The sequence below is a fragment of the Porites lutea genome, chromosome 2 (genome assembly GCF_958299795.1).
Source record: "Porites lutea chromosome 2, jaPorLute2.1, whole genome shotgun sequence".
NCBI classification, from domain to species: domain Eukaryota; kingdom Metazoa; phylum Cnidaria; class Anthozoa; order Scleractinia; family Poritidae; genus Porites; species Porites lutea.
In genome coordinates this window covers 46915727-46929905 of record NC_133202.1, presented here as the reverse complement: position 1 = coordinate 46929905, position 14179 = coordinate 46915727, and the positions used below count along the sequence as shown (strand labels likewise).

At 38.5% G+C, this 14179-nt stretch overlaps 1 protein-coding gene across 1 annotated transcript; it reads right to left on the bottom strand.

Annotated features, from left to right (window-relative positions):
- Positions 1-180: 180 nt before the first annotated feature.
- LOC140926315 (glutamate [NMDA] receptor subunit 1-like) lies at positions 181-10881 on the bottom strand. The gene is made up of 7 exons (XM_073376070.1): positions 10319-10881; positions 6386-6987; positions 4506-5155; positions 3549-3713; positions 2234-2436; positions 1187-1365; positions 181-1039 (listed from the first exon to the last, which is right to left on the bottom strand). Exons 1-7 carry the CDS (start codon positions 10748-10750, stop codon positions 217-219), a joined length of 3054 nt encoding a protein of 1017 aa, XP_073232171.1. The 5' UTR covers positions 10751-10881; the 3' UTR covers positions 181-216.
- Positions 10882-14179: the final 3298 nt, after the last annotated feature.

The following is a 14179-nucleotide window of genomic DNA, read 5'->3' as shown; positions in this document are numbered from 1 at the left end:
AGTAAGCATTTCTGGTCTGACAGTGGCAGATCCAGGGAAGGCGCCCGGGGGGCCCGGGCCCCACTTATTTTTAGACCAAGCTGAGGCCCGAAGGACCGAAAAGAAAATTATTTTATACAGGGCTCCTTCTTATCTCAGGGTCTAGATGACCGGGCCACCCACTTATCTGAAGGTCTGGGTCAAACCCTTTTTCCTATTTAATCATATTTATTGCTGTTATAGCTTTGTCACAACAAACCCATTTTGCTTCAAACTTTTAGTCTTGTTACTGTCAGAAGCATCCGCGTACTTGCAGGTTTCATACGTCGCCTTTCCGTTTGACATTTCGTGGTTTTCGTTCGTCGTATGATTACCAGTTTCTTTTTGTCTTAATTTCTTTCCTTTCATTGATTGTTTAGTAGACGCAAAATATGCGTTGTCATGGAATCGTTGTTCAGTTTGTGTGTTAAATAATGCACTATGGAAACTCGTTTCCCCTGGAGTAACATATGCGTCGTTAAGGAAACCAAGTTCTTGAAACGTTTTTTCTGAAGTTTCCTTACTGGCCGAAACATCCCAGGTTTGATTTCGTTGACTAAAGGCAAACGAGTACTTTATATTAACTTGATCTTCTTCTCCCTTTTTCAAGTTGAAAACAAACCGTTTGACGAATTTCCCAAACTTTCCCAGTCGATTTCCCACTTTCATAAACATCAAAATTAATAGAAATTCTACCAAAATGGCAAACACGCAAAAACTCAACACAATAACAACCGTCATAAACAGACCGCTGAAGTTCATGATGCCAAGCTCAGAAAAAGGATTCATATCGCAACTCTTTTTGATAAACCAGCGTTTAACTATAGCTTCTATGGTTCCATTTTCCTGATGCTTTAGTACAGCCTGATTGACATCCTGTAACCATGGTGATGCTTTACGCATTGCCAGTCCCAGTCCAAAGTTGAAGAAGTTTGGCCCCGCCAGACTAAAGGAGCAATTGAGGTCCATGTTTGCAACTTGACTGAGCGAGAGATAATCCCCAACAAGGCCATGAATTTCTCTGCATAATAGTAACAGTAGACTTCAGCAAGAATCACCGGTTCTCGTAAATAAAATTATAATGCATTAATAGATAAAACAGCACTTTGTAAGTAAGCTCGATAAGTTACAGTATGATAAAGCATAATATGAGGAAAGAGTTGCTAACCTATTTTTCAGTTTCTGTATTCCGTCTTCAAAACTCTTGACCAAATTTACTTTTAAATTCACGTGGTAGATTTCACGGAATATATCTTCGCTATGGAACTGAAAGTAAGATTCCTCCTGTGAATCTTGCTGTATTCCAATTTTAAATCCCTTTGGTGGCTGAAGGGAAGGATGTCGGATCTGCAAAAGATATCAAAACATAAAGGGCAAAAGTAGAAGACAATATTTTTCATACCTTAAGTATGAGATATGCCAGGGTAGGTCTCAAAAATAACAAGGGTTATTTACAGCCGCTATAATTGGCTCTTTGTTTCGAAAATGTGTCTTGTGTTAGTTCCAAAAACACAAAAATAGGACAAAAAAGAAAAGCAAGTTTAGTTGTCAATTAGCAACAACGTTAAAAGGCACTATAGAAAATTAATAAATTATTATTGCTATTAACGTTGTGGATAGTTTTGCCTCTTTTGTCTGTATGGAGACCGAAAAAGATATTATTTTAGTATAAACTAAAAAAAAATTGGTGTTCAAGGGTTACTTTGCTCGCGCTACACTGCCTTCAAGTGCTCTTATGTGAGAATAATTCTGCTTGGGATGCATCGTCATTCATTTCTAACGGGCAGAGTAAAAATTAAAGAACAGTAGTCGTACTGATGCAGCTTAATGATTTCTTCTAAGAAAATCAGAGCAAAGTGTTTACGTGCTGGCTTTTATAAGACTTTTACGAGTTGAAAAAATTGGAATCTACTTATGCTATCCTCGAGTCGGTTTCACACTCCTTTATCTGAAATTATGTACAGTTCAAACACCACGGACAGGTTTCTACAGGGGTAGTCTCCATCTGAAGTAAAATTTTCACATATTGTGCTGGTGGAAAGATGCTAGCATTTAAAATTTTAATAATGTACAGAATTATTAATATAGGTTGTCTTTTGCCTGGAACTGGTGAATATAGACAGATGGAGACTAACCCCGTAGTACAGAGTTTCTCGAGGCTAGAATATTGAGAGAGTATCATTCATATCACTACTACAACGTTTAATTCAGTGACCTTTGAGTCCCTTATTCCACTTATAGGCAGCTCGAAGGTTTCTTGAACAAGAAACGCCATCAAGTTTGCACAGTACGTATTGGCGACGATCAGAACGAAGAAAGCATAAAATGTGGAGACACATCGTGCACTGCTGCTATGAGGTGTCTTCTCAGCTCCGATGTCCTTGCCAAATGCAACTCCCCAGACATAAGTCATAGAATCTGGAACAGAAAAAGACTCGCTTGCTTAGCATTCTGAAAAAAATGGAATTTTCACTGATAATCTAAAACACTCGAGGGATTCTTGGGATTTTACACGATCTTGGAATCATAAGAATTTTGAATAAAGATATGCAATAAGCGACAAAGAAAGAACCCATGAATTCCCTAACATACGATGGGCGATCTATCCATAAGTCCATTTGCCCATCAATTTATGAGCAAGGTACATGTTTGAATATTTTGAAGTTCATCGAAGTGTAGGTAAATAGTAGCTTACACATGACAAGTAAATATCTACGGGCACCCAACGAGAATATAGTTCAAAACCACTTAAACATAGCACTGTTAAACGTATTTTAATATTCAAACGGTAGATATAGACATATTTTTATCCCCTAAAAATCTTTCATCTGTTCGGATTTCCTAGCTGAAAGTCTGGTGATCCGAAAATTATAGGGATCAAAACTTACCTTTTCGAAAATTTCAGCCAGAAAAAAAGGCTCCCGAAAATTCTAGGTGACCTTTTTAGGGTAAACATCCGTTAAAAATGGGTAATTATACCATTCTTTAGATGTTCAAAAAATCCTAGGAGAGGCAGGCGAGCAAGAAATTTATCCATAAATGTTCCCAAAATTATAGATCTCAAATCGTCTTCCGAACAGATATTTTTCCGAAAATTGACTTGGGTGCCCCTGAATATCGGCTTTCTAGTGGTAAGACTAAATTAATTAACGTTTCTTCGCTGCTCTTCTTCTTTCATCACGATACACGGTAGCCTCTTCTTGAAACCTGTAAAAACTACAGATATTTCTAGGACTCCAAGTTAATGAGATTCACCCGTCTTATGATAGACATCACGAAGTGCCCCCTACGCCCAATTCTCACCTAAACGCAAGCAATTCCGTCTAAATGGGGTCATGTGGAAGTTGGAAATAGTTTTGTGTAATATGACGTTCCTAAGTTCCGAAGTTTTCTCGCCTTTCTGGACATAAGCGAAAATATATGATCTCTTAAATAAGTGAAAGACATACAAACTAACAAATGAGACAAAGATAATTTGATGCAAAATTAGTCTGAGATTTCGTCTGACTACACCAACTAATATCAATTACCTAACAGCGTAAAGCCTTCATCTCCACCATTCAGCTTTCTGAAGTGTCCGTAAGGACTTTTCCAGTCGATCCACCAGATTACCAATAAAATAAAATTGATGAATCCAACGATGGAAAACCACAGTTGATATTGAAACGGTTCCAGCCAAGAGCTCCACTGGATTTCTGCCCAACAAAAAGCACGCTCATAATATCAGTTATAAAGGGTTTAAGCATATCAAAAGCTATGCTAGCTAATAAGACTTGTACTGAAAAACAGTGGAAAAGAGTACGTGTAGCTTGAGCCAATTCCCTTTTTTCCTAGTCGATGTTGCATTATCACATTTTAGGTTAAATGAAGCCAATAGCCTAACTGCAAATCTATTGAAGTAAAAAACATCAGATTATGGGTCTGGCCATTCTGCCTATTTCTTTCGCCCTTAGATAGGTTACCAAGAATACACGTTGCTTACGTCGCTACTATCAGGCAATATCGAGTTCTTCAATTTGGAAGGATACTGTTAATTGAAAACGGACAGTCTATAGTCGATTGTTACTACTGCAAATATCTTTTAACTGTTAGTAGCAACCGTTCATCAGTGGGATGCCTATAAAATGAATGCAATAAAGGTATTCGAATGAAGTTGCATACTACCTTTTGGAAGCAATAAAGCAAAAAAAAATTTTTCTCCAAAGCGTAAATATAATTATGCACAGAAGTCTATTTATTATTGTATCAAAGGGCGCTTTTCAAAAGCCAGAACTAGCCAACAGAACCGGTCACTTTCAAAATGAAAGAGTAGTCTTTTTCTCGAGATTTTCTCTTAAACCTATCATTTCCGTGCATGTCATGCATGCACAAACTGATCTGGCTGAATAGTACTCATTAAAAGTGAAATTCTCTTAACAACCGTATCAGTCTGGCCGCCCAGTTTTGACAAGATAGAAAGCGCCCTAAAAAAGACAGTTATGTCTTACCGTAACTAATTTGGTCATCCTTTAAGACCAAAATATTTAAAGCCAAATGAACGAAGGGATGAGCGAAGTCAAGATAGCTTTCTCTGAGTTCATTCATCGATAAATCAATCGCGAAATCCGCCCTCCCAGAAATCACTTCCTGGACTATTCCGTTCCACTTTTTTGTATCCGCGTCAAAGTCACCATAATTTCCATCTGGAGTAAAGTAAATCTCGCTGCGAAATCCAAGCTCACTCTGGATCATTACAAGTAAATCGATGGAGGCTCCATAACAACAAAACGTTTTTTCGATGATGCGGCTTGAATTTTTAAACCTGTAGCAAAGCTGTCCTCTTCCAATGCAATACAACATCCCATTGCCATCGAATCGAGGGTCTTCTACTTGAACCCAAGGAGAGTACAAATTAACAGGGACTCGCATAACGTAGGGTTCTGGGACAGAGGAGACTGTCAGTGTGCTTCCGTTAGGGGCCATAAGATTTTCCAAAGCAAGTCCCGTCGGTGTCTTTTGTCCCACAAGAACCCATTTATTGGCATTGATCCCACTCTTTCGTAGATTCCATACTCTAAATGTTGTCTGAGAAGTCTCGTATAGGGAAGGTTTCGCAAATAACGAGCTCTTACCTTCAACGAAAGACTCCTTGAGATATCTTGTTTGCCATAAAACAGGAAAAGAAACGGTTAGCAAGACGTCTTACACTTCTAAAAATTCGCTGCCCTGTAAACAGTTTAACTTACTGCCCGTAAGATCGGTTAAAAATAAAAAAAATTGTAGGAGTTTCTTTACATTGTTCCATACACTTCATGGTCTTTATTTGTTAATGCCATCACAGCTCAAATAACTCAGAAAGGCCACACAATGAACAGGAACACCTTGGAAAGTTTCCATTATAGCCCAGATAATGAGACAGCAACGCCAGATATTGAGGGCTGGATTAAGGAGGACATTCCCAAAAGGCAATAACTCCAGGGGACATTGACATAGAACCTTAGCTGATTCACCACTTTCAAATAATACCTGTTGATTTTTATGCTTTTTTTTTTTTCTGGTAAATAAATAAACTGAAACTGAAGGTATAGAAGGGGGACAAACCATCGGCGAGAATAAACAGCGGTCAAAGGAGACATGAAAGAGATGCATGGGAGCCCTCGGAATAGCCAACAGATCGGGTGAACAAACAACAGAAACGATAGATTGTAGCCCTGAAACAATACGCCTTCGTGCCAGAAAAAAAAATTACCCTCTTTTTAAAAACTAAAGTTTATCATATTTTTTAGGGCCAACCAATGGGACATTTTGAGAAAGAGACCTAAAAGCAACAAAAAAGCGTGAATCAAGCTTCCCGAAGCCATTTGTAAGCATTTTGGGAAACTGCTGGGAAAAATTTATCTGTTCCTCACTCCTAGCAAGACTGATGGAAGAGTTCCCAGCCAGAACGGTGCACCTACAACCTGCAACCTGACTTACTGGGAAGTTTGCCAGCAGACGTATCTCCAGACTTAACTAGCCAGTTTGGGTGTGTGGTCATTGGGCAAAATTCAGCCCTTCAGTGGGGGAGAGGGGGGTGGATAAGGGGGTGGATAGGATATTAGGTGTGGCCTAAGGGCGAAATTCACACCTTCAGTGGGCGGGGGGGGGGGGGGGAACAAGTTTCTGACAAATGGCATATACCAACTATTCTAGAAAGCAAATCCCCTCAGACACCCTGAATTGTCTACTTCCATTACCCAGAAACACTTTCCTTCCAAGAACATATTAATTATTCAAAACATCTCAAAGCCAGCTATTATTTGCCTGAAGAACTGGTTAGATTCCTTGTTTCGAATCCTTAACACCTTGCCATAATTAGCAGAAAAATAAATTAACAATGGGCACTTACAAATTTGCTAAATCTTGAATCTCTGGTGTTCCGCAGCTTTCTCCAAGCAGACAATCACTTTCAAAACGTCTGGCTCGTCCAAAAGCCTTTTCGTAGGCGGCTTGATAAAGAAAGAGGGCATCGTTGATAGCTTTTGAGTAAAGACTAAAATCCAGATGTGGTTCGCATCGTTTAGAGCTTATTCTAAGAGAACCAACTGGAATCTCATTGATGTCTTGTACTCCATACTCTGTTATATCGGTCAAAATCCAGAGACTTCCCCACTTACTAATGTTAAAAGACTGTATCACTTGAAATAAAAGATCATTTTCTGTATCTCTGCTATGTACAACAACGACGTCAGCCTGCTTTGAAATAAGGGACTCCAATTTAACCTGTAAGCCTACATGTTTGTTTTGGACAAGCCAAAGCGTATCTTTGATAGTCCATTTCTCGCGCTGAACTATTTCAGTCATCGAATCCTCAAGTTCTTTGCCGTCTGTGTCAGCAGTTAACACTAAGCTTAGACTGCGCCGTCCTGTCTTTTTCATGACGTCCCAGATTACTTGTGCATAATGTTTCATTGATGGCAAGGCCACGCGACTGAAATAGGCCGAACTTTCCTGAAAACGAAAAAGAAATTACAGGTGACAGACATGAAGAATGCGTGCGTGATTGACGAAAAAACCTAGTCCGGTTATAAAATGTCAGTACAGTAGTTCGCTATTTTTGCGAAGCTAGGGAAGAAATTGAGGAAATTTCATTCCCATTTTTCATTTTTTCCAAATTCGCCACTTTTCAAAAATACGTCAAACGTTTAGTTAAACTTTAATGGGCATTTTTGCCAAAAATCCACATTGTTCACCACCCTTGTAGGGCCGGTCTCATCAACACCGTTGAATTGTTCCTTTGATTTTCACCAAAGACTTTGTCATTTTAGTCAAATAATTCGACATATACTCGACAAATTTCGCCATATTGGACACTGACTTTTGTAAGGCCCTCTGGCCTAACCTCTGGCCAATTTATTTGCATTGGAAAGTTGATTTTCTTCATATTCGCTCTATCATCAAAAAGGTTTGGCGAAATGTCACCAAATTCGCCATTGCCTTAAATAAATGCCCCATCTTGATCAATAAATTATTCTCAGTAACAGAATAAAAGGTCACTGAAGTAGAACAGGAGGTCCTTTTCTTAAATTGACACAATATTGACACGTAGGTTCTAAAACAATATGCAATCTGAGGTACATGATAAAGTGAGATAATGCCCTCGCTCCTCGGCTTTCTTGCCCCGTCCTCGCGTATCTGTATTTTTTTGATAACGCAGATCTTTTACTCCGTTTTAACCGGATTGTCGTTTGGACAAACGAAAACGGAATACGATGATATTACACATCGTAAAGGATACGCTGTAAGGGACGCTACTCTTTTTGCGTCGTTTATGCGTTTTTGTGTGGACGGGCAAATGATTTAAATACGCTACGTGTTGATGCGTACTTTTTTGAAAAAGAAGGGGAAAATCGCCGTTTTTTTTTGGTCTTTTTTGTTAAAAAATATCCGAATTTGTGACGACTAGGCCTTAGAAAAATAATAACCTCGCGCTACACGCTCCGTCTGAATATTTTTAAGAAAGGTTCAGACCTCAGGCATTATCTTATATACCTAATACACATATACATTGAATAGACAATGCCTGAAGAGTTAAAAGTTTTAATTACATGTCAAAACGTTTGGTTCTTTTTTATCAAACCCTACACCTGTTGACCAGGAACAGTAAAATCGATTAACATCACTTTGGCACCTTGAAATGTTAATCTAAAAACCGTTTTTTGAATCATAATTAATCTACCTAGCTAGTTCATAAGAAGACTTTTTAACAGGGCGTAAGATCAGAAGAGCCCATGCAGTTCTGCTATTTAATAAGTTTTTTGTCCTTAATTTTGCTAGAGGCTTCATTGCGGTCAGATCCCAGTGATGAGGCCCTTGATATAGGCGTTAAAGCTTCATGACAAAACCTTTAAGAACAGTAGTTCCGATTTAGATTAATCATTACGATGAAGTTTGACGAGTGTATTTTTGTTTGTTTATTTGTTTGGTGGATGGAGTTAAGGAAAATAGAGAACCTCGAACTGAAGAAAACTCCCTGCAAGTCGGAACTGACAAAGAATATTGAAATTCAGACACCTTTGGTTCCGGAAAATGTGTAACAAAAATTGCAGTGTTAGATTTTTAAAAGTATCCGAGGTAAACGAATTGGAGTTCAAAATTTTAGTATTTCAATAAAGTTATCGTGAAGAAAAAATAGGGAAAATATTCCCGACAAAAAAAAAACGGGGAACTTTTTTCTTTCGTTCGCTAACCTGAGAAAATTCGGGACAACCACTTGAAATTAGAGATGCTGCAACAATATAACCCATACCTCTAGCACCACATTGTAATTCATGGTAGCTTTTTAACATTTATTGATCTTTTCAAAATGGTATAAAAACCAAAATTTTCGAAATAACTTGGTTTTTGTGTTGTTACGAACACATCTCAGGGGCACCCAACGAGGATATAGTTCAAAACCACTTAACATAGCATTGTTGAACGTATTTTAGTATTTAAACGGTAGATATAGGCATATTTTTATCCCCTAAAAACTTTTCATCTGTTCGGATTTCCTAGCTGAAAGTCTAGTGATCCGAAAATTATAGGGATCAAAACTTACCTTTTCGAAAATTTCAGCCAGGAAAAGGCTCCCGAAAATTCTAGATGGCCTTTTTTGGGGTAAATATCCGTTTAAAATGGGTAATTATACCATTTTGTAGATGTTCGAAAATCCTAGGAGAGGCAGGCAAGCAAGAAATTTTACAACAAATGTTCCGAAAATTCTAGTTCTCAAATCGTCTTCCGAACAGATATTTTCCCGAAAATTGCCGTTGGGTGCCCCTGACATCTTCAAATACTTTTCATTTTGAGGGAATACTTAACCTTCTAACATACCAGTTATCACAATTATGAATTCAGTTTGACAAGAGAATTTGAATGAAGTTTGTTTTTAGCTTGTACCGGCTGAAACTGACTCAAGTCCAACGAACTCCCACAGAGTTTAGGCCGCCTGTGCTGACTCATTTGGAAATAAAAGTGTCTTAACTGCTATATACATAAAATGTCATGCAATTTTTGGCTTTCAAACACATTCAGTTGAAAACGACGGACCCTTTTTGTTGGATGAATAAAGAATGTAATCATAAATGCATTTATCATTATGATCCTTACATTCCTTGTTCTGTTAAACGAGTACAGACCACGCATTAAGCTGGTGGACTAGAATCAAGACAACAGTAAACACAATAATAATGAGAGGATTCATCCTGATTGAGCTCGTACGACAATCGTTTTTTCAAGATCAGTCTCTCAAGTTTTTCACGTGCCTATTCAGTTTAGCATCTTTTTGTTCTGGTTTAAATTTTGTATTCTTGTTTTGATCGTAAAAATTCATCCACGAGAAAAATTAATTATTTTTGGATAATATTTTGAACTTAATAGCTCGCCGGGATATCGTCGACTTGCATCCTGGAGTTTTCTTTAATAGCTACTGCTGATGGATCAACCATCTTTAATTCTTCAACATTCCTCGTAGAAAATAAAATTCCTAGCGAAAGTAGGCTGTTGTAAGTTAAACTCCCTAAAATCATCGACATTTCCTTGCTAATCTTCACATTCTCTTATCAAACAAGCATATATCATTTGTTAATTCAGTTGTCGATTACCGATTGCTTTTTCGAAATCGTCAAACAAACACCGACAGTACGTCGAGAGAGGCAACATAGAGTAAAGATTGTTATGTAAAATCCTTGTCCTTTACGGCATTAAAAGGCTGACGTTCGAGTTTGCCTCGCACTTTTACAAAGTACGGAAACAAAAGTTATGAATATATACTATTAACTGTAATTTTATTACATTATACCTGAGTTCTCGGCTGTTCCCTGGTTTGAAAGATGCCAACTGTTGGGATGGCCGATGACTCCAAGAGAGAAGAGAGGAACAAAGACTTGCTGTTAATATCCACAAAAATTGCACCTTGAACTTGCAATGAATTACTCCACCTGTCGAGGAACGAATTATTGTAACTTGTGTAGCTGCCGGCTACTTCGATCTCATCCAGCCACTGGATATTAATTTCCACGTTAGAAGTTTTCTTTGGTGTTCTTTTAAGCTCTTGACGACTGGCAAGAAACATATCATTTGCATTTTGAAGAATACTGTTCATGTAGCGACTTGAGGAATTATAAAATATTGCAATTTCCACAGTTACATTTTCGGTAGCTGTTGATACTGTCAACGAATGGATTTCTTGCAGAATTAATACCAAAAACAACCTTATCCCGTGAAGTTCCATAGAAATCAACTTCAAAAAACGTACTTGTCCTGTTAACTTTTAAAGTTGTTTTTCTCCGCTTTCAATGTTGAAAACTCGCCCCAAGGTAAGAAAAACATTACTCTTCTAATTTTCGATGTGATAATTATTAGCAAATGAAAAACTACAACATGAATTTTAATTTGAGAATCCACCAAGAGCTTTAAGTGATGGGTTTAATTTACGAATTGCATTGTAAGGCAGTTTAAATAAATATAAACTATACCCTTCAAAAGTTTATGGAAGTGACAGCCAAACGATCAATACTTGAGAAAATAGGAGTGCTTACAAAGTCAGCGAAATATCGTGCTGTCTGATGAGAAAAACCTTGGGCGAAACGCCACGGATAATCTAATCTACAAAAGACTAGACTTAATGGAGTGAAAGAATTGCCACAAAAACCGTAACTGTGTAATATATTAGCGGCATTTGTATAAATTTGGAGGCCAAAAAAGAACGGCAAAAACGTCCCACTAAATTTTACTGACAAGTATAAGATGTAGTAATCTACGGCTGAACCTTAACCATAAATTAAATGTGTTCTGATGAGATGAATTTTATTCAATTTTGGATAAATTATTTACGTTTCTGGAGAAATGTTTGGTTTCCATGGACACCAATCTCACCCTCAGGTGTTCAAAGGAAACGATTAGAAAGGTGAGATCGAGCTCTTAACACATAATACCGCCATTCTGCAACTTTTGAAACACTTGAAAACTTCATCTCCAATTTTTATGGAAAACAGACATGTTGGCCCACAGAAAAGATAACATACCAAAGTAAACAAACAGAACACATAGCGAAAAAATCGGCCTGCATTTACCATGCAAACTGCTATCTAATAAAACAAATAAAAATATATTTTTGAAACGTGGCAACAACACATCACAGCTAGCCTATAAATCTGTGACGCTTTTAAAGATGACTTTCGTAAAAGAGTATCAAAGAGAAAATTTAAAAATGTGATTAGCCTTTACTCCCAGGCGAAGTCATAAACATTGGTGTTGCGCCAGGCGTATAAATGTTTTATGAGGTTAAACAGGTTTCCAATACATCTCACAACGTCACGGTGAGCATGCATCAGCCGTGGGACAGGCCGATCAACAGTTACCGTAAAATTCCGAAAATAAGCCCTCCAAACTGGTAAAGCAAAAAACCGTTCGTTAAATCGCCCCTCCAACTATAAGCCCCCCCGGGGGCTTGTACTCGGAAATTGCCCTCAAATACAAAGTAAAACAAAGAAAAAGCGGTAAATTTCCTTCCATTTATAAGGCTAGCCCAATCGATTTTGAAATGCAAATTTCCCTCCGTTGTTAAGCCCCTCCAAAAATAAGCCCCTCAAAAAGGGCCTTTGAAAAATATAAGCCCCCGGGGGCTCATTTTCGGAATTTTACGGTACTCTACAATACATATCACATCGGCGGTTTAGCCTCGACGTAAAGTAAAATACAGTAAAACCCCGCCTATAAGAACCTGGGTTTTAAGAGCCTGTTAGGTTAAAATTTTCATTTTAAGCCCCCTCCACATAAGAACCTATTAAGGCTAAAATTTTAAGTTAGGTTCTTATCAATGGAGTTGCTGTAAAAGAGTATCAACTTTGAAATGGCATTTCAGAGAACTATGAGTTTGTTTGTTATCGGGGTTTCGTTAAGGACATACCTGCACTGTACTGCCTTTAGGCCAGGGGCGGATCCAGGATTTTTTTTAGGAGGGGGTGCACTCGCCTCTTGCTCTACTTCAAAACCAATAAACCACATAGTTTTTTTTTTTTGCAGAATACTAGTTGTATTAGAAAACCGCAGGTCATCTCAGAGGGGTGGGGGGGGGGGGGTGCGCACCCCCTGCACCCTCCCCCTAGATCCGCCCCTGTAGGCATTATGATTTTTGTGTTTAGAAGTCGTGACTTTAAAAAGAAAGAAGGAAAAGGCTTCCTTGTCGTGTTTTGTTCCGATACAACTGTTAAAAGTCCCTTTGCCTGGACAATAGAAACGTGTTTCTTTTGATTTTTGCTATACGTAACTCGTAACATTGTTCGTCATACCATATGCGTAAGCGACTTCAAATCTCAACACTCCTGTGAGAAAGACTTTGAATACATATTGGTACTCAAGGGCTACTTGTCCTCTGTTAATTGTAGCTTTGACTTATTTATTTAATTATTTATGTATTTTTTAAACCTTCCGTTTCGTTATTCTAATTTTTTTTTTCATTCCCTCTTTTTTTGTGGCACAACTGTCGATTACGTATCCATGTTTTGGCTGGCTGAACAAACTGAGCTCTACAGAGCGTTTTCACACTGACATCACCACTCGAAGTTACAAGAAGCATAATGCGGATCTCTTTGTCACGGATCTAGCTAAGGAAGCGGATTCCCTGCTCACTATCTTCGACCAAACCGATGTAGACTCTAAGCTCAATATTTTAAATGACACTTTGCAGTCTGTCCTGAGCTTACACGCTCCCGTGAAACAAATTAAATTTCGGAGTAGACCGTGCCCTTTTGTGAATCAGGAAATCAAGGATCTCATGAGATCGCGAGATCTCCTCCTGAAGCAATTCATACAGTCTCGCCAAGACACCCAGTGGATAAATTTCAAACATTCCCGTGACTTGGTCAAGAAAAAGCTACAAGAAGCTGAAAGAGATCACACCTTTGAAGAGGTCACAGCTAATAAAAACAACTCTGGCTCACTCTGGAAAATTATTAATCGCGCCATCCCCTCCAAAGATAGGCAGAGACCAGCCTTTACAAAGGATGTGACAGTCTTAACAAACGAATTCAATCAGTTTTTTGCTAAAGTCGGCTTAAATGCCGCTGACGCAGTACAGCGCCTGAGGGAAGAACATAACAACATAGTCCGCGATTTTTCATCCGAAACTGGCATAGATACTACCTCTATGGAACTATTCCATTTAAGGACAGTGTCACGTGAAGAGGTTCGCCGAATTGTAACATCTCTCCCACTGAATAAATCTCCGGGACCGGACAAGATCAGCGCTCGTACGTGTACTAAAAGACTGTCTCCCTGTTATACTGGGCCCTCTTAGTGACATCATCAATTGTTCTATCCTTACTAGCACATTTCCTGACAACTGGAAAGAGGCTGAGGTGATTCCGATTCTTAAAGACGGTGACCATGAAAAAGCTGCCAACAACCGACCGTTATCTCTGCTAGCCGTAGCTTCAAAGGTCATCGAAAGGATTGTTTTGAATCAGTTCAGCGCCTATCTCACAAAAAACAACCGCCTTACCTCACACCAAAGCGGCAATAAAAAAGCTCACTCTACAGAGACCTTAAACATCCTGCTCACGGATAAGATACTCGAAGCAATGAATAAAAAGCAGATAACAGCACTAGTACTATTAGATCTATCCAAAGCCTTCGACAGTAAAGACCATGCAAGGTTGCT